The sequence below is a fragment of the Protopterus annectens genome, chromosome 11.part0, assembly GCF_019279795.1.
Source record: "Protopterus annectens isolate FY-2018-M chromosome 11.part0, PAN1.0, whole genome shotgun sequence".
In the NCBI taxonomy this organism is placed as follows: Eukaryota; Metazoa; Chordata; order Ceratodontiformes; family Protopteridae; genus Protopterus; species Protopterus annectens.
Window position 1 is genome coordinate 1,266,308,757 of NC_056745.1, and position 20,455 is coordinate 1,266,329,211.

Genomic DNA, 20,455 nt, shown 5'->3' on the forward strand with positions numbered 1-20,455 from the left:
GGGTTTTCCTTTATCTACAGGTACATCAACCTTCTGGATGCATGTCTATATGGTGTATTTGCTTACAACTACCACTATTGTTTTTTCACTAAGTTATGATTTGCAAGCCACTTATTTTGCCTTATTAGATTGGGGCACCTGACATCTCGGGCAAGAAAAACTGAAGAAAATGGCGTCGCTGCCTCTTTTATACCCCTGCCGCTCTGATGTCAGGGAAGAAGCGACAACAACCGACGCCGGACCAAGGCTTTGGAATTTTGGCCGACTGCGGGACCGCCTGACGGCAGGATAACCCAAGTGTGATGACTGCAGCAGCATAACCACCGTTGCATACTAGGGCAGCGCCGGTTAAGCAGGTTTAAACTATTCGGGCTACCTAAAGTCCACTCTTCAAATTTTCCCTTAAAACTACCTTCCTCGAACTATACTACTGATCTAATCAGCGTATCCTATAACTAAAAAGATCATCTCTACTTGACTCCAAGTAGACTATTCTCTATCTGTTAAACCTAGCACTTGCTCCTACAGTACTTATTACCTTGATACGGCACTCTTATAGATAGCACCCCAAAAAGGCAAACCCCCATTTCTCGGTCACCCACGTTCCCGGAATCTCTTTTAAAGTTTTTGTCTAGTCCTTCTAGCATGTCGAGGATCAGTTGCTAGTGTCCTCTCCTGCTCAGCTGGTGAACCTGGGAATATTGAGGCAATGTTACAATTGCCTCATGTACCTGAACAACCCTCTCCTCCTCCCACAAAACACAAATACATGCGAGAGATGCAACTATACGGCCAAACTGGAGGCTGAGCTCTCTCAACATAGGACTGGCAAGACCAGTCAGGAGGAGAAGGTTACCACACACACTATAGACCCAGTCTCACATAGTACCATCACAACCTCAAATCATACACATAAACACACAGACATACTCGGAGGCTCTGATCAAAAATCTACCAAAACAGCAGAGGCCACCAAAGCAGACACCCAAACAACCGCCACCTCAGAACACAACACCTGCAACACATAGACCTCACAGTCAGAGTGTCAAATAGTCACAGCCCTTAAGGCCAAACACAATGCCAGACACACTAGTCATTGGAGACTCCATAGTCAGACACACTGACGTCCCGCTCACCAGACTGAGTAAGGAGAAGGTCACAGTAAGCTGCCTGTCGGGCGCTAGAATCCGCCACATAGCAAGCACTCAGGTCTCTCAACAGCAGGTACAAATACGACTCAGTCATTGTCCACGCTGGTGTAAGCGACCTGAGACGTACCTCCTTGGACTACATGAAAGAGACATTGAAGAGCTCTCTGATTATGTAGCCCAGGCAGGTATGACCCTGACCTTGAGCAGTATCCTACCTTCACCAAGAATGATGCCACAATACAGAGATAAGATGATCAGCTTTAACAATTGGCTTAAACTCTGGTGTCATTCAAAGGGGATCCAATGTCTGTCTGCCTGGGATGACATGCTGGACAAGCCACGCTGCTTCAAGGGACGGCTTGCACCTGTCACCCTGGGATTCCAGATATTGGCAAAGGCTCTTGCCACCCCATAGTGCCTTTTTAGGCAAGGCTCAAATTCTAAACCTACCACCCTAGAACACAAAAAGGAAAAAAAACTAAGGGTAATGCTGCTCAATGCCAGAAGTCTAAATCTCAAAATGCACGACTTTCGAGGCCCTTCTCAGTATGGAGAACATCGATGTCTGTGCTGTGACAGAAACCTGGTTCAAGGCTCCGAGAGCACCCCAGCACTATCAGGTTTTACCTCATATCATGCATTCCGGCCCCAAAATCCAGACAATACCAAGAAAGGAGGAGGGGTATCCATATTAATCAAGGACACCCACACCTCAAGACTGGTGGCAACGCATGATGCATCGGAGACCATCCAGGTGCAATTAACCATAGGCAAGACTGCTCTGCAAATTGTAGCATGTTACAGGCCACCCTCACAAACTCAGGAACCTCACATGGCCTTCCTGAAAACACTAGAGGGGATAAATGTATCACCAAACACCATCATACTAGGTGACTTCAATTACCCTAATATAGACTGGGAACACTACTCAAGCCCAAACACCCTAGCCCAAAAGTTCCTGGAATTCATAAACTCAAATGCCATGGAACAACTAGTCACCATCCCCACAAGAGGAGAAAACATACTTGATCTCATCATCACGAACATGGGAGCACAATGTTCAACACCGGAAGTATACCCTCACTGGTGAGATCAGATCACAAACTAATCTTGCTGGAGGTCCTCATCCCACCCCCACCTGAAATAAAAAGACCACAGTAAAGAACTTCTCGAAAGCCGACTTCACACTTCTAAAGACTGGTGTGGTCTCCTTTAAGGCCCCTGAGCCGGCGGAAAACAGTACTCAAGCCGCTGAATCACTTACAAATGCCTTCTACCAACACCTGCAGGACTGCATGGATAAGGCAATCCCAAGCAAAACAAAGACTCTTTGTACCAAAGGCAAGCGTCCAATCTGGTGGACCCCAGCCATAAACAAACTCTACAACAAAAGGAGGAAGCTACTACAAGATAGAGCAAAATCCTTAAAAGGTAAGACACCCTTGATCACTAGAAGTAAAAAACTAAGAGCTCTCATAAAATCATCCAAAGCAAATTTTGAGAGAAAAATAGCTAAAGACTCAAAAGACAATCATAAGGCCTTCTTTAGCTATGTTAGAAACCTGGGAGGAAACTCCCAGATATGTTCAGAACTAGTTCAAAATGATGTGAAGATTACTGATCCTACAGACATTGCCAACATACTGGCTGACAGGTTCAGTGCAAACTTCTCCCCTCCCCAAAGGAGAGATATCTATACCAAGCGATTGCAGCTCCCAAACATCTCCAACGCCCAAGTGAGAACTGCTCTCTCCAAAGCAAAAAACACAGCATCCATGGGTCCTGATGGTGTCCTCGGCTGTGTGCTCCACGAACTCAACGAGGAATTAAACCCACAGCTAGGACAGCTGTTTAATCATAGTCTTACCTCTGGATACGCATTACCCAGGAGTGGCGCACTGCAACTGTGGTCCCACTTCACAAAGGCGGTGCCTCCACCGACCCTGGAAATTACCGGCCCATTAGCTTGACAAGCCTTATCTGCAAAGCCATGGAGAGGATCATAATGGACCTCATAAATAAAGACATAGGGAATTTGCAGACTTTGGATCCATCCCAGTTTGGCTTTGTCAAAGGCAGATCATGCCTTCTAAACTTGGTTGACTTTTTCTAAACAGTCACCAAAGCCATTGATGAGGGAAAGGCAGTCCACACAGCCTACCTCGATCTGGCGAAGGCCTTCGATACAATACCACACTCGGGTATCATTGAAAAACTCATCAGCTTAAATGTTAACCCATATATCACAAGATGGGTTGCAAACTGGCTGAGTGACAGAACCCACAGGGTCAGAGTTGCTGGCGCCATGTCAGACTCAAAGCCTGTCACAAGTGGTGTACCACAGGGCTCAGTCCTGGGCCCACTCTTGTTTGGCATCTACTTTTCAAGTACAAGCAAACACAGGAGGGTTATGGCTGACAAAGTTTGCAGATGACTGCAAACTGGGCGCCATAGTAGAAAACACATCTGACACAGATATCATTCAGAAGGGTCTCACAGAAACGGATAACTGGTGCCAGAGCCATGGCCTAAAGTTAAATGCCAAAAAATGCATAGTCATACCCTTGGGAAAAACAAGGTTACCCTAGCTACCAAATAGGTGGCAATCCACTGAGCACAGAAGAAGTTATCAGGGACCTGGGGACCCAGGTTGATAGTAGTCTGTCATTCGACACCCATGTAGCTAAAGTAGTTAGGAAGACCTTCTACATTGCCCACCTTATCATGAAGGGATTCTCATCTAGATCAAGGGAGGTCATAGTCTCCCTATACTCATCACTCATCAGACCAATGATCGAGTACAATGCCCCATTCGGAATGTATCTGACCCGACACTTGCAGCAGCTGGAGAGGCCACAGAAGTTCCTCACCAAAAGGATAAAGGGTCTCAAACATCTGTCCTATGCTGCCCGACTGAAAGAACTCCAGCTCTATTCAGTCGCCACGCTTGCTCAGAGGTGACCTTTGCCTAACATACAAGGCCATGTCAAACCCAGATTTGATGAATATGCTTCACCTCAAAAAATCTAGATCCGTCAGAGCCCCAAGGGCGGGAGACTTAAACCTCGACATGGCTATTAATAGGACGTGCTGGAGGGATAGATTCATCACCCAAAGACTCCCTATGCTGTGGAACAAAATCCCGGTATATGTGAGGCAGAGCACCTCGCTGGCCTTGTTCAAGAGAAATCTTTACCAATGGATGGGAGATCGCAGATATACCCCAGGGATTACCTCAGTGTCACTGCTCGACAGAGGCACAGCAAAATAATGGGTATAGTTCCCCATACTAAAGGGGTGGCGTAAGCCACAAAACTATGGGCTAGGCTTGTAAATGCCCTCGGGCAGATAAGCCTAGTATGAACCTATGAACCTATGAACATCTACATATATGGTAGGTACAAAACTGTACTTTGTGCATGGAAGTTAACACAATAGATGTTTGAGTAGTATCACTGTTGCTTTACTATTTCCCTCTGTCTGTACCATCTTCCTTTGCCACTGGCTAGGGTTGGTTTCTAGGTCCCCTCCCCTCTTTACCACAGCTCGTTGCTTCCTTTAGGGACCTTACTCCACATTTGTCCAGGCTGCCTTAGGACAACTACACTTGTAAGTCAGCTTTCCTGGCTGTGACTGTAAGGGCATGCTTTGATGGGAATCCATGTCTATTAAAGGGTTCTGATCCAGGCTGTGAGAGGCAAGAGAGAGAATGGAAATTGATTTGAGCTTGGTACCATCTTATACTATGACTAGGAATTGTGTATTCAGTCCAGCTAATGGGATAGAGAAGGGGTTCTGACATCTGAAAGACTGGCTGGATGTCCTGATTTGTCAACTGATCACTCTCGACTATCTAGTGTTAACATCAAGTTCCTTACACAATTACAATTTACTAACAGTTGAATGAATTACTGGTGTGCTGAATACTTGAATGACTTTGTTTCTGTGCTGTCTTTTCCCATGTTTTTTCTTGTGCTTTCATCTCTTGTGTGATTAAAATGCACTGTTTTCATTAAGTTGCAGTCTCAATGTCTTCAACAGTTTAATTCCTTATGAAGGATGTAATTTAATCAACAAGTTATTAGTTCCTTATGAAGGATGTCATTTAATTTTTTGTTTGAATCTTACAGGAATCTATCCTTCGACACAGAGGAGGAGGATCTCGGCAAACTACTGGAAAAATTTGGTGACCTAAACTATGTCCGAATTGTCGTGCACCCAGACACTGAGCATTCTAAAGGTAAACTACTGCAACATATAAGTTTAACTGCTGCTTCAGTGGCTAGACCAGTTTTACAATATAGTTGTGGGCTTACAACTTTGTTTTGTTTTATGTGCAGAATGCTTCTGAATAAGTGCGTATTTTATAAAAGTGGTCAAAGAATTTGTGACTTTTACCCGGGCAGTGTCTAAAATCAAGCCTTTCTAAATCAATGTGCCACCCTCTTTAGCAAATTGCAAACAAAGGGTGTGCTTGTTTTGTTACATTTATTTTATTTAGTGGGTTTTTCACAAATGTGTAGAGTCAAGTCCCTTTTTATGTTGTCATCCTTACAGGCCTTCAGTCTAGTTTATAAAGTATGACATTTGGCTAGTTTGTTAAAATTTGTTAGAAAATAGTATGGCTTACCCAGTCATCACATTGTAGTAACTGCAGTATCCAGTTTATGGTTGGTTTGAACCACAGTCTGTCCTGGAAAATAGGATACACCTTGGATAATATGCCATTCAGTCTTTGCACAGCCTTGGCACAGGTCCATTTACCACACGAAGGCAACTGAGAAGCGCCAAATGTCCCCTGGATTGCATATTTTGGAAGTGGAAGGAAGTCCAGGCACTTGGATAACATGCAGACCATGCATTAAATAAATGGGGCCAGGAATAAGCCCCAAAGTTATAAGCATGTAGATGTGGTGCTTTGACAACATGTGTAGCTAAACTGTGATTAGAAGGAATGCAGCTATAATAAATCAGAAGATGCAAAAATACATTCTTTTATTTCTACAGTTTCAAAGTGTTACAATTTTTGCATTATGTTGATGTCCTTCTATTCCTGTGTTGCAGTATTCCAGTTGTGGGATTTCCTGCACCCAGGCGACTCGTACATCAACTCTTGTACAAAAGCTTCAGCTTGGCTGTTGCAGCTGTGTGGGATGTCGCACATAGGGCCATAAACCAGGAGTCTTATATGTGACGTCTGCACACACAATACTCAGAACTTTTCAGCCGCAGACTACCTTCGCATCGTATGATCACTCCTTCACAGATGTTGCATCAATAAAGCTAAGTAACCCATTGGGTTTTGATTTTTTTCTTGTTTTGCTAATTGTTATTGCCTAGGCTTGGTTGTTGTAGCCTTTAGCTGATGTCAGGTAAAAAGGGAAGGTGCCAATGCGGGCGCCAGATACCCCATAAAGATGTCCATGATAGGTGTGTTTTTTGCTTAGGCTAGGAGCATGAACATTCCTACTGCTCAATTTGTCAATCATTTGTGCCAAAAACCCTGCGCAGCCATCTGGCCACTTTAAACCTTTACCTAAAAAATCAGCACCTAAAACGGTTAGCTCTTAGAATGGATCCCGCATCGGAGGCCGAACACGGACCTCCACGAATGAAGGCCAAGATTCCTAGGCCTTCCTTGCCTGCCATTCCGCTTCCCGACACCCCGCCAACTGCCCGTCTAAGAGTTGAGGAGTGCTTGGCAGTTCCGTCGACTTCAACGATGACCCTTGAGGAAGCCGTTGCACAGTCGACGACAGGCACGTCCTCGGAGATTGCCCAGACACAGACTACCGTCGATGTCGAGGGGGAACTAGATTCAGTGGTACCTCCGACCGGGATCCAGCCTTCGGAAATGGCGTCTTCTAAGTCGGACGCCAGGCCGGTCCCTACCTCCACCCCGGCCAAAAAGAAAAAAACAAACATGCCTCCTCTTATCAAGAAACCTTTCCAAACTGACAGGCTTTCACTTCCTCACTTATGCAGGCCTTCATGGCCCTTAGGCATTAAACCTCAGCCCCCTCTACTCTGCCTTTATTGAGCCATAGACTTGCTTCTGCTTCTTCCATTCCACCCATGACCACTCAGGTGAGGGAGGAAGAGCATGATTCTTCCTTTTCTTCCTCAGAGAACTCCATTTTTTACACATCTCAGATTGCCTCTCCCCAGGAGTATTACTCTCCTGATGAAGAATCTCTAGAAGGGGATTCCCCGCCGAGGATATTACCTTTGGGGGAGACAATCACCAAAATGAAAGATTACTTCAGATGGGATACTTCCCAAATGACCGACACCCAAAAGAGGTACTTTGCGCTGCTTCACCTGCTGGTGTCCCCCATTCCCAAATACTACAGGAACTACCCTGCTAAAACCACTTTTGTAAGGCGCAACCCTCCTCAGCCAGCTGCCTCCTCCTCCAGGTCTAGAAGAGGGACAAGAAGTCCTTCTTTTTTCAGACCTAATGTACCACCTCCTCAACCCAGACAACCCTTTGAGGATAGAGGAGGTCCCAGTAATGTGTGACTGCCTGGCCCGCCTTCCACACTGTCTCCCACTCTGGCAAGCCATCACTACAGATCAGTGGGTCTTATCCTTTATCCAAAAAGGGTACTTGCTATCCTGGAAAGAAAAATCACACAGGAGAAGTATTCCTTTTCCCCCCAAAAAACAAATTCATCTCCTTCCACAAGTCTTGTCAGAACTTCTATAGCTAAGCACCATAGAACCTGTTCCCCCAGGACAGGAAGGAAAGGGATTCTACTCTCGTCTCTTCCTGGTACCCAAAAATGATGGCCCCTGGAGACCCATTTAAGATCTCTCCTTTCTAAACTTACATCTTCCTCCTCCAAAATGCTGTCACTTCCCACCTTCTGCCTCTTATTCCACCCAGAGCCTTCAAGGCCACCCTAGACCTAAAAGAAGCTTGCCTTCACATACCCATCAGGACTTAACACATCTGCGTTTCTCTGGACCATCCTCTCATTTCCAATTTACTGCCTTACCCTTTTGTTTTATCCACTGCCCCTCGAGTCTTTACAAAGTGCCTAGCCCCAGCAATTGCCTTCTGCAGAATGCAGGGAATCCAGATTTACCCTTATCTGGATGACATCTTAATACTAGCAGAGTCCAAAGATACCCTCTCAAGGCATCTGCTCTTCACTATGTCCCTCCTACAAAATCTAGGGTTCACCATCAACCTCCCAAAGTTCTCCTTAAACCCAGGCCCGGACAAGATTTTCCTAGGCTGCAGAATCAGGACGGACAAAATGAAGGCCGCCTCCCACAGGACAAGGTTCTATCCCTGACTACCCACTTCCAGGAAACCCTCCAGTCCCAGAAGGTGACAGCAAGGCAATTCCTGCATCTTCTGGGCTTAATGGCAGCTACCATCCCCATGCTACCACTGGCCAGGATGCATATGCACAAGGTACAGTGGTACCTCAAAAACATTTGGTCCCAACATCTACATCCCAAACTCATTTCAGTCATGCATTGTTTTGTGTTTTTATTGATGCTTTCAACTTTCAGCTGCAGTTAGCTAGAGAACTGTGCTTACTTTAAAAAATGACACAAAACAGTGATCTGATAACATTTTGATCTTTTTTGTAGTACTAATGACCCTCTATCACTCTAAGTGGTTGTTAATGAGTTATACCTAAAAATGGCCCGATGAGAGAGTTACTCGCTGCATAATTTCATTTTACATTCTGAGCTGACACTGTTTACACTGTCAAGGTATTGCTTACTAGGGTAGTATTCCTGCAGTTAATTAGCATAGAAAGTCCTTAGATTTCCAACTATTTTGTCTTTCTCTCAGACTAGCAAGTGTCTTGCAGTAGTATCTCCTGATATTTTTATCAGAGGCTGTCTCTTTTATAAAGCATTTTAAGCTACATTTAAATTCTGATAGTGTATTTTATTTAGGGCTTTTGTTTAAACTCAATACAATAGATCTGATGTGCATAATTTCATTTTACATTCAGAGCTGACACTGTTTACACTGTCGAGGTATTGCTTACTTGGGGTAGTGTTCCTGCAGTTAGTTAGCGTAGAAAGTCCTTAGATTTCCAACTATTTTCTCTTTCTCTCAGTCTGGCAATTGTCTTTCAGTAGTATCTCCTGATATTTTTATCAGAGGCTGTCTCTTTTATAAAGCATTTTAAGCTACATTTAAATTCTGATAGTGTATTTTATTTAGGGCTTTTGTTTAAACTCAATACAATAGATCTGATGTTGCCAATCTTCATTTTTGACTGTTGGATCTCAGTTCCGACTCACGGAACCTACTTGGCTGTTGCATCAAGCTTGTGCCAGACAGAAACTCTCAAGTCAAGGCTACCCATACCCTATATATATATATATATATATATCTATGTATGTATATATATATATATATATATATATATATATATATATATATATATATATATGTATGTATATATATATATATATATATATAGTCTTTATTTTGTTGCCTCTCTTTGGTAATTATTGTTATTGCTGTGTTTTTTGGTGTGAGTGTTTGTATATTCCTTCTTCCTTTACCTTGTTGGTAGATTCTCTTACCATCGTTGGTATAGGCCCCCTCCCTTCCCTTTACCTCTGGTAAATTCTTCAATACCATCGCTGGTATCCCTACTTCCCTCCTTTTTTTCTTCTTTTTACCCTTTGGGGTAGTTTTCTAACTACCATTGTTGGTACAGCCTTAAAAAAAAAAAAAAAAAAAACTGTACTCTGTAATTTTTTCCATTAGTTCTTGTGTCTATTGTTTGGGGGTGGCACATTTGGAAATTCAACCGCCGTGTGAACTCTGCAAGGGTTTCAATGCTCAAACCCTTGCAGAGAGGTGTAATAAACTTATCCTCAAGGGATGCTAAAATGCCCTTTTAGTGAGGCTTTGTCTGAGGCAGAGGCATCTAAGTCTCCCAAAAAGGAATCCAAGAAATAGGCATTCTGTTTCTACGTCGCCTAAAGTACACGAAGCTAAATCTTTTAAGGCCTAAGTGCCCACTCATCCCTTGGAACCGAGGCCTAAAATACCAAAATCTGCACCGACTTCTGCTCCAGCACTGTAACCTGTCACGTTCCCCATGGTGCCCACAGCTACTGAAATTACCAAAACTCCTACGGCACCGGCCATTTCATCAGTACCAGTGACCCTCTCGGCACCAACAATAGTCTCCCCAAGTATTCTGGCTACTCCCTCTCCTGCAAAACAAATTATTTGTCAACCGATCATGGTGCTGAAGGTCGAGATTACACCTATGTCTAGGTACTCTCCATCTACAGACCTCTTCTTGGGTCAGCAGTTAAGTCCATTTCTTGAAAGATCAAAATTGCCCTTGGGGATGTCCGTCTGTTCCACCATGAGCATTTCAGAGTTTGATGTAGTCAGATTAGTGGATCAGCTCTTGGTGGCCATAGGCCTTCTGCCCCATCTAGGACCTCTCTCCCACCTGGAGCCGAGGGTTACTGTCCTAGGACTCACATTTATCTTCCTCCTTCAACCTCTCCGCAGGTCTTGGAGCCCTCGACTTTGACATTCCCGGTGCCGATGGTGGATCTCACCTTGGTTTTGGAACCAACTCTGGTTTGCGGTTCCATTGCAGCCGACTCACCCTTGGGACTGTGATTTGGCTACCGGCTCCGGGATCCCTGGATCGGCTTCTATTTTATTCCATGGCAACATCCATGGTTCTTGGTGCACTGGCAGTTACGAGTCCTCTTGCGGCTCCTACTCTGTAGTTTGAATTTACATGTTCTAGCTGTGGAACTAACAGCTGGTTATTTGTGACTTGATAACACAGTAAAAGACTGGCTAGGTTTAGGTGTTGGCTGATTCTTTTAATCTGTGTGATGTCACATATGACAAATGCAGAAGGAAATATGCAAGAGTTGATTAGAAGTCAGACTGGTATGTAAAAAAAATAACACTTCAGGAAAGAGTCTTGATGGTATTTGGATATTTTGTATATACTAATCTCATGGTTGGATGAAAGAGAAAAAAAAACGACACTGGGAAGAGAAAAAAATTGACATTTTGTATGGAGTTATCCTTTAAAAGTCATATTCACAAGTCAGTTTCAGCAAATGGGTTTTATAACTCATTTGAACATCATTCCAGCAGGTGGAGTTCCCCTGTGGAGTTCACAACCAGGATGACTTGGACATGCCTTTCAAGACCAAATCCTGTGTTACTGATGAGGGAATATCCCTTTGAAGGCCCTTCTCAGCTTTTCTATGCTTCTTTCCATTTGTGCCTTATCAGTGGACTAGGTTCTGCTTTATTTTCTTTTCTGTAACTATAAATAAGTGAGATTTTTTTTTAAATTTGCTTGTAAATTATCTTTTTAAATGGATGACATTTGTTTTTCAAAAAGTATAGTTGTGACATGATACAGTTGGGGCCAGCATCTCACATTGCTTTGGTGCTTATCAAAGATTCCGTGGTAATTATCAAAAGAATAACAATGAACTTTCCTGATATCCTGTTGAAATGTCCAATAGTTTGCATAAGCACTACCTCATGAATCCCCTGGAAACATGTTGTAGACCTAGTTGAAACAGCCAGGGCAACAAACTCTGTGAATGAATGATCTGTTCTTTTCAGATCTCTACTTTTAGGTACTGTACTTTCTTTTGGGATTTCTGTGAATACTGGTCTTGTCCCATTGTCATTGTAAGTAAGCTGAATGCAAACAGAAAAGACAAAAAGACCTGGGAAAGACATAACTTCTGTAGTGTTTTGTGAAAGTGTGCACAGAAGACCACAAAGCAGCTTCCAGGATGATTTAGGAATCAACCCCATTTATATATATATATATATATATATATATATATATGTATATATATATATATATATATACATATATATATATATGTATATGTCATCAAAGTAAAAAAAATATATATATATATATATATATATATATATATATATTTTTTTTTTTTTTTTTTCCTAGATTGAGAAGATTATCTCTGACTCTGAGGATAAGGCCTCTGCTCTTTATTACTAGGTTTTACTTCCCAAGTTGCCCATCACTCTACGAAGTGCAGCTATGATGCAGCAGATGCCTTGTCTAGGGATGTTGCCTCTGGCTGTATGATGAGGCACTCTTCCTGGATTTACCTTCAAGTATTGCCAGATGATATTAAAGCAAAAGTCCTGGATGCTCCCCTGGATAAACCAAAACTTGTTTGGCATGGTGTGGCATAACTGTCCAGTACCTTGCAGGATCAGGATAAGGTCGTGAACAATTTGAAGCACATCTGTTTTTCTCCCATTCCCAGGTTTCAGAAGAACTATCCTAGTAAAACTTTTTTTTTTCCATAGACTGCGTAAGAAGGCTCCTAGGTGTGTATTTTATGATAAGCCTACTCAAATACCTATACCCCAGAAACAGTCTTTTCCTGACAAGTCTGTAGCCATCTGATGTTCTTCCCTCCCTTTCTCTTGGCCAGCTTCCCTTGTCCTTCAGGCTTTCTCTCTCTCTCTCCCAGTTTGGCAAAAAAAATCACCAAGTCTTGGGTTCTCTCCATTATCTGGCAGGGTTACTTTATGGCCAGGAAAACTCATCTCTGGTATCTGTCAGCCTCCTGCAGTACTCCCTCCTCATTTGCAAGCATTATTGAAGGGTCTGTTATACCAAGCGTACCATTCATTGGGTTCCTCAGACTGAGAGGGGGTCTATGGTTTTATTCCAGAATGTTTCTGGTCCTCAGTCTTGGAGACTTGTCCTGGATCTTTCCTTTTGAGCACTTTTCTTATAGTACCCTCCTTCAGAATGCTTTCTCTTCAGACTGCTGCACCTGTTGCTTCCTCAGGCCTTTCCAGTTTCTCTGAACCTAAAGGGCATCTACCTTCATATTCCTATCCACCCTGTATTCAGGAAATATTTGCATTTCTATGTTTCTTCTTCTCATTTTCAGTGTTCTGCTTTGCCCTCTGGGCTTTATGTGGTCCCAAGGGTGTACACTAAATGCTTATGCTTAGTTCCAGTGGTCCCCTTTTGCAGGCTTCAGGGCATTCAGGTATTTCCCTATCTGGATGACCTCTTGCTTCAGGTCCCTTTGCAAACCAAGCTAGTGCAGGATCTTTATTTTACCCAACTTCTTTTGCACAACTTAGGGCTTACGGTCAACCTTCAGACGTCAGTGTTGACTCCATCTCAGATTGCATATTTCTAGGATGCAGAATCCAAATTGTTCCAATGCTAGCGTTTCTTCTGCAAAGAAGGTTCTCTCTCTCACAGATTATTTTCTTTCCCTGTTTTCCCTGTCCTGTTTTCTAGCAGGAGTTCATGGCTTTTACCATCCCGATGCTTTTCAAGGCCAGGCTTCATGTTAGAAAGTTTCACTAGTATCTCTGATCAGTATGGCTTCAACACTGCCACCTGCAAGACTGTCTGGTTCATCTGCTCCCTTGTCTCACTCTGGAACTTCACTAGTGGATTCAGCAGGTGTCTCTCAATCAGGGTGTTCCCTTTCAACTTCCTCAGCCATCCCAGGAGCTCTTCATGAATGCCGCAGAGCTGGGGTGGTGAGCTGGTTCAAGGCCTTTGGTCCCCTAAACAGAGGGCAGATCACATCAGCATCAAGGAAATGAGTGATCTCATTTTGCCTCTTCAAGCTTTTCATTCACTGTGGGTGCCAGGTCCCTTGAGGGTTTTACAGAAAGCACCAGTTATGTGGTACATCAACAAGCAAGCTGGTGCAAGGCCTTGCCTTCTTCGCAGAGTAGCCCTTCAAGCCTGGGAAATGGCCATCAATCTGCAAGTGAGCTTACAGGCAGTCTAAATAGCTTTAGAGTGTGATCTTATGGCAGATTCTCTCAGTCGTGGATCTCCTGTGCGGACACAGACTCATGAATGGATGGTTCACAGAGATGCGTTTCTGGATATAGTTCATTGGTGGGGTATTCCTCAAGTGGATTTATTTGCCTTCCCTCTGAACAGACAACTCTTTCAGTTATATTCAGAGTCAAAAATGCTTTGGCATAGAAAGTGTATACCATGACCTTTTCATGAAAGGGAATGTTCCTTTATGCCTTTCTTCCCCTTTCCTCTCTCCCCAAGACCCTTCACAAGATCATGAAAGACACTCCAAAATCTTGTCAGTGACTCCCTTTTAACCCAAACACCACTGGATCCCCCTCTTGTTCCATCTGGCCAGGGGCAGTCATCACAAGTTACCTCACAGCATGGACCTTCTCACACAGGACAATGCATCTCTCCTCCACGTTCACTTATCCACTCTTCAACTGACACTTTGGGTGATTTTGATTCCTTTCCAACACCAATTTTCTGAGTATGTGCTTAGGGTCCTGTAGGAGACCAGAAAGCCCATTACCAGAACGTCATATATGTCCAAGTGGAAGAGATTTTCTGTCTGGTATCTTAATTATCACCAGGATCCCTTTTCAGTAGGGGGTCCCCTTTGCTTTTTCCTACTTTTTAATTTCTCCAAGTCTTTTGGGTTTCTAATAACATGATGGGAATGGACCTCATTTCTAATTCAAAGTATCGTTAAAGTTCACAAAATTAGTATTGTTCCAGTCTTTGATGTTAGCCAGAAGTGCTCTTCACCACACCCGCAGTAATGACGACTCCTGCAATTCGTAGTGTGTGACGTGTATTGGTAACATATCTAAGTAGGATTGTAAGTTCTTCTTTATAAGACCCATTGCTCCTGCTACTGCTGGAACTGTCTGGATATTTTTCCACATTGCCCTCGTTTCTGCCTGCAAATCGTGGTATTTTATGACTTTGTCTCTCTCTACAAAAGGCAATGTAGTCACTGGGTGTAGTAATGTGAATGATCAATGATCACTGCTGCTGTTGTCTTCTTTTCATGGACTTCTATACCTGATTTTCTTGCATATGTTTGTGAACTGTTGGCAATGGGTGATCCCTTGTGATGTAAATGTCATCATTTTCTGTGGTGCTTTGTGGCTCATGTTTCCAGTGTTTTTCAGCCACTTCGGTACCATAATGTTTGCACAATCCCCAATGCAACAGTCTTGCCATATTATTATGCCTTTCAGTATACAATCCTTCTGCCATTGATATATCACAGCCAGCAACAAGATGTGCGACTGTTTCCATTTCTGTTTTACAAAACCTACATTTGTCTGTTTCTTCCATCTGTTCAATGGACTTTGCAACCCATCGTGTATGTAGTCCACTGTTTTGGGCTGCGAATATTAACCCTTTGTCTTTTGGTTTAAATTCACCTCTACTTAACCATTCCTGCGTTTGATCCTGATCAACATGAGGTTGTTCCAAGAGTTTCCTATACTTGCAACTGTATTTATGCATTTTCCACATTTCATGCTTTTTCATCTGATCCTTCACCTTTTATTCTTTCTTTTGTTTTTTGGCACATTCAGTTGCTGCCTGATTTTTTAATCTACTTCTGGTTTGATTTCCATTCCACTTGATACAGATATGCATCTGCTAAACTAAGCAGGGGAAGTCGTCTTAGACTTATTCTCCTTATGTTTCAGAACGTTCTCTATGTTTGGGTCTTGTCAGGTCAGCAGATGTTGAATTTACATGTTCTAGCTGTGGAACTAACAGCTGGTCCCATGATTACAGATCTATACATGTAATCAATTTCGAGGAGGCCCATACCTCCTTCAGAATGGGGAATATATAATCTTGGTATGCACTGATATTTGTAAATAATTTGATGAGCATGAAGCATCCTACTTGTTTTCATGTCCAACCTATCCAACACCTTTTGGGGCCAGTCATTCACTCCAAAACTATAAGTTAGGACAGGAAGAGCAAATCGGCTTGTAGCTTGGACTTTGTTCCTAGATGTTCAATGCTGTTTCCAGTTTTAATGTGTCTTCTAAAATATTCCTAAGTTTTATTCATATTTGTTCATATTTTATTGTGATCCTTCATCAGTTCCCAGATATTTATACACTCCCTCTTGCTCAAGTTTTTATATCACATTATTGTCCCAAAGTGATGTTTTCTTGGTGCTGCAGCTTTCCTGCTTTAAAGGTTGCTTTTGCACATTTAACAAGACCAAATGACATTCTTACGTCGTCTGAAAAATTTTGACCAGTTGCGGTTGTGCTTTCAAACAGTTCCTCATCTGATGAATTATATCATTTTAAATCATCTACAAAAAGAAGATAAGTCTTTACACTTTGTTGTTTTCTGGGAGCCAAATTGTATCTGTGACCTAATCTGTTAAGCCTAATGGGTTTAGGGCAAGACAGAAGAGCACTGGTGACAGACAGTCACCGTGGAGTATCTCCCTTTGAATTTTTATTCCTGGAATAATAATCTGTCCTTTAACGTGGCTTAACTACAAAGTGTTTTGCCACCGTTTCATGGTCGCTGTAATGTTATAGATTGGTGTAGGGTGTATCTTATACATTTTTAAGCACTTTTATCCATGAATGTGGGATACTGTCAAATACTTTTTTTTTGTAGTCTATCCATGCCATACTTGGAGTCTTCCACTTTTTACAGTTCACCCTTATGACTTCATTTAACAACAAATGATCCTTTGTTCCATATGACTTTCTTCTGTTACCCTCCAGTTCTATTGACATGATTGAATTTTCTTCTAAATGACTATAAACTCTGTCGGCATCAATTCCATTGTATAGTTTATACGTCGTCTGAAGGCAAGTTATTGTTCTATAGTTTTTAGAATAGCTTGCAGGTTCACTCTTAAGTAGGAGCATTGTTTTTCCTGTTGTTAACCAAGCTAGTGTCTGTTCATGGTATGCAGGGCCGGATTTAGATGAAAAGAGGCCCTAGGCTATTCCACTTATGAGGCCCTTTCACCTCCCATTTTTAAGTTTGTAAATTACATGAGAGATAATAAAATACATCATTACTGTGATATATATCAATATGTTAAATGAAACATGTTGTGATTGGTACTAACCTTTATAAAAAATGTGGCACGGATAATAAATAAAAAAAAGTCGAGAACACTTATTTGGACATTTATTCTCAGCACCATATATAGTACTTGTAACAATAACTAATCAAACATAACACACAACATTTACAAAGAAACAAAATTCAAATAATGAAAATCTTTGACTACGAAAATAAAATACACAATAAAAATTATCATATTTTCTATCAAATTAAATTAAATATATTCAATACATTGAAGATTAAACCAAATTCAAGTCAGATAAATTTATTTCATAATAATTCGCATTTAAAGTTTAAGTATGAATTATTATGAATTTTAAGTCTTAAACTAAACCAAAAATGGAACTTTATTCAAACAAAATCCAGATCACAAAAAAGAAAATATCAAATTGTATATCATATTAAATTTTATGTTAATAGTTATTTTAAGAACTGATTCAATCCAAGTATACATTTAAAACGAAATAGTAGATTAGAAGAATTTCTTTCTAAACTTTTTCACGCAGAATTCTTCTATAAGTTCATCAAAATCTATTTTTCTGAAGGTCTCATTTTCGATGCACAAAATACTCAATGAAGACAACCTCGTCTGGGTCATTGTGCTTCTTAATTGATTTTTGATATTTTTAAGTCTTGAAAATGACCTTTCTCCAGTACAATTAGTGACTATTAAACTGAGAAACAGCCGTAGATTGATTCCACATTGGGAAGGCCACTTGAATATTTTCTTTGAATATTATTTGATACAAGTCTGTATGCGACAATGTGGAATTTTTGAAGGCTTATCGTTGTCTCACATATGTGTGGAAATGAAATAGTTCTTCAGTATGATTTTGGTTGACATCTTCTGGGTATTCTTGCATTAACAGCTCAACACCTCTTTGAAGTTCTACCTTTGATAATGTAAGATCGGCAAGAAAGGAAAATATTTTCACTACATCATCATAAACAGAAGTTCTTCTTCCTAAATTTGATTCTAGTGCATCTAATATAGGACTAAATGATTTAATCCTAAATTTATCTCTTGAAGAGAGTTCGTCTAAGGCATCAGGGTCAGATGAATTTTCGTAATTCCCTTGCCTTTTACTTCTTATTATCCTTCTGGCAGTTCTATATTCAGTATTTGTAGCGTGTTTTTTGCTTGTTGCTCAAGTGCATCAAAATCTTCCCTAATTCCACGTAAAATATCCAAAAGCGACCTGTACCAATCTGCACAACTACTCAGTAAAATATTAGGGCTTTGAAGAATTGTATTTACTTTTGAAAAATGTCTCAGTATTCGATTCCAGAAATGGAGCATAAACACGAATTCAAATTGTTCCATCTTCTCTAAAAGATTGTTGGCCCTCAATCTAGTATCACCCTTTGTATTATTATCTGAATGTAAATAATTGAGTGCATCGGTGATATCATTGTAATTTTCTAAAATAGCTTCTGTAGCTTTTGCATGTGCCTCCTACCTAGTGTCTGATAAATATTTAGGCACTTTAGAATGAGGTTTCAAATGTGATTTCAGAACTGCCCATCTTTTTGTGGAAGGCGAAAATTAAAGATATAAACTTCGTTCACAACACCAAAAAAATTAACAGCATCAAGGCAACAATCAACAGCTGAACGACCTACTAAATTTAAAGAGTGACCAGCGCATGGAACAAATCTTGCAAACTTGTTTTTTTCAATAATTTTTTGCTGCATACCATTGTATCTACCAGCCATATTGGCTGCATTATCATAAGACTGTCCTCGGCATTTTCTGAAATCAATTTCAAGTTCAGTAGTGATATAGTTAAATACTAAATCAGCTATGCTTTCCCTGAGTGATCTTTTAGCTCAAGGAAAGTTAAAAATCTCTCAGTTGGCAAACCGTCTTCAGGTGACACATATCTAATAATTAAGGTCAACTGATCAGTATGAGATATGTCAGGAGTGGAATCTACTGAAAAGCTAAAATAGCCAGCCTTTTTCGCTTCCGCCACAATTGTGTCTTTCACTTTATTTGCCATAAGTTGAATAATTTCCTCACATATAGTTTTAGACAGATATGAAGGTTTTCCTGAGCCAGTATTTCCATATCGATCGATATGATCTCTTAAAAATGGATCGAATTTTGCTACTAGTTTTAGAAGACCAAAGTAATTGCCGTTATTTGGAGTTCCAAACTTTTCATTGTCTCCTCTAAGTGGTAAGCCTCGCTCTGCAAGAGTGCAAATTACAGCAAAAACTCTTTCTATAACGTAACGCCAGTATTGCTGTTCTTTTCTTATTTCTTCCTCTAGCTTTGAAGTTAAAGTTTTCCCTTTTGCTCTTGTTAAGTACGTTAACATAGCATTCCTATGATTTTCCGAATTTTCATGAGTTTGATTGATAGCAGGGTTTTTCCAATCATTAAACCCTTCAGAAGTTAATGCTGTTGCAGAAGATGCAATATTTGGAAAGAGTTTACAAACAAAGCAAAAAATGCGGCCTTTTGAGGGAGAGTACACAAGCCATTCTAGGGTATATTTTTCTCCATTGGCTTTTGTTGAATAAAAAATTGCTTTTGTACAAAATCTGGACTGATTCTTATATTCTCGCTTAGAATTTAAAAATGGTCCACAGTGATACTGAACTTGAGAAGGGCCCTTCTCTACCCAATATGATACATCATTTTGCGATAAATTTGTCCACAAGCCAACATCTGTTACAGTAGACATATATTTGACATCACTATCTAAATTTGCAACATCTTGAACATGGTGTTTCTCATTAGGTGTCTGAAAAAAATTCTGAATATTCGTATTATTTTCTTGTGGCTCGTTTGTATATTCGTGTTCAGTAAGTTGCTCTTGAATTAGTTCCATATTTTCACTTTGAGTTGGTGCAACGGCCGTGTCCTCACATACAACGTGCTGCATTGCTTCCAATTGAGTAGTACTAGTTGGCACATGCATGTAAGCAGTAATCGGTGTTAGCTTCTTTGCCTCATACTCTTGTAGCTTCTTTTTCTTGCGTTTGCAAGTGCCACTTTCAAATCTTTTACTCATTCTTAGATTAGAATCTAGAACAAAATATTTGAGTTATTAATTATTGTGCATAAATAAGATGAAGATATTGTCACAAAAAATTTTTCAATAGTCTATAAACACTTCACTAAAGTATTGAACCTACTGAACTCAAAAGGCGAGAATATGCAATCCTAAAATAAGAATCTTTTCTAATAACATTAACACGTGTTTCATATTATCAGTAACACGAATATAACGACGTCGGGATATCAATAGGTCTGTTCATTTGTCTGTTCCAATCTACACCAATCTGCACTTTATTTATGCAAGAACAAACCAGAGCTTAGTAGCATAAGGCACGTCAATATTTTCCATAGCAATCAGTGAACGTATGAACTATACTTTGGTG

The 20,455-nt window shown here is 41.0% G+C and overlaps 1 protein-coding gene across 1 annotated transcript in view; it reads left to right on the forward strand.

The window, feature by feature from the left end:
- The window catches only part of RBM28 (RNA binding motif protein 28), a 1,154,212-nt gene that overhangs the window by 598,666 nt on the left and 535,091 nt on the right, over positions 1-20,455 (forward strand). The window contains exon 10 of the mRNA XM_044088621.1: positions 5,282-5,391. Coding sequence (XP_043944556.1) covers positions 5,282-5,391 — 110 coding nt within the window. The remainder of the gene's footprint in view (positions 1-5,281; positions 5,392-20,455) is intronic.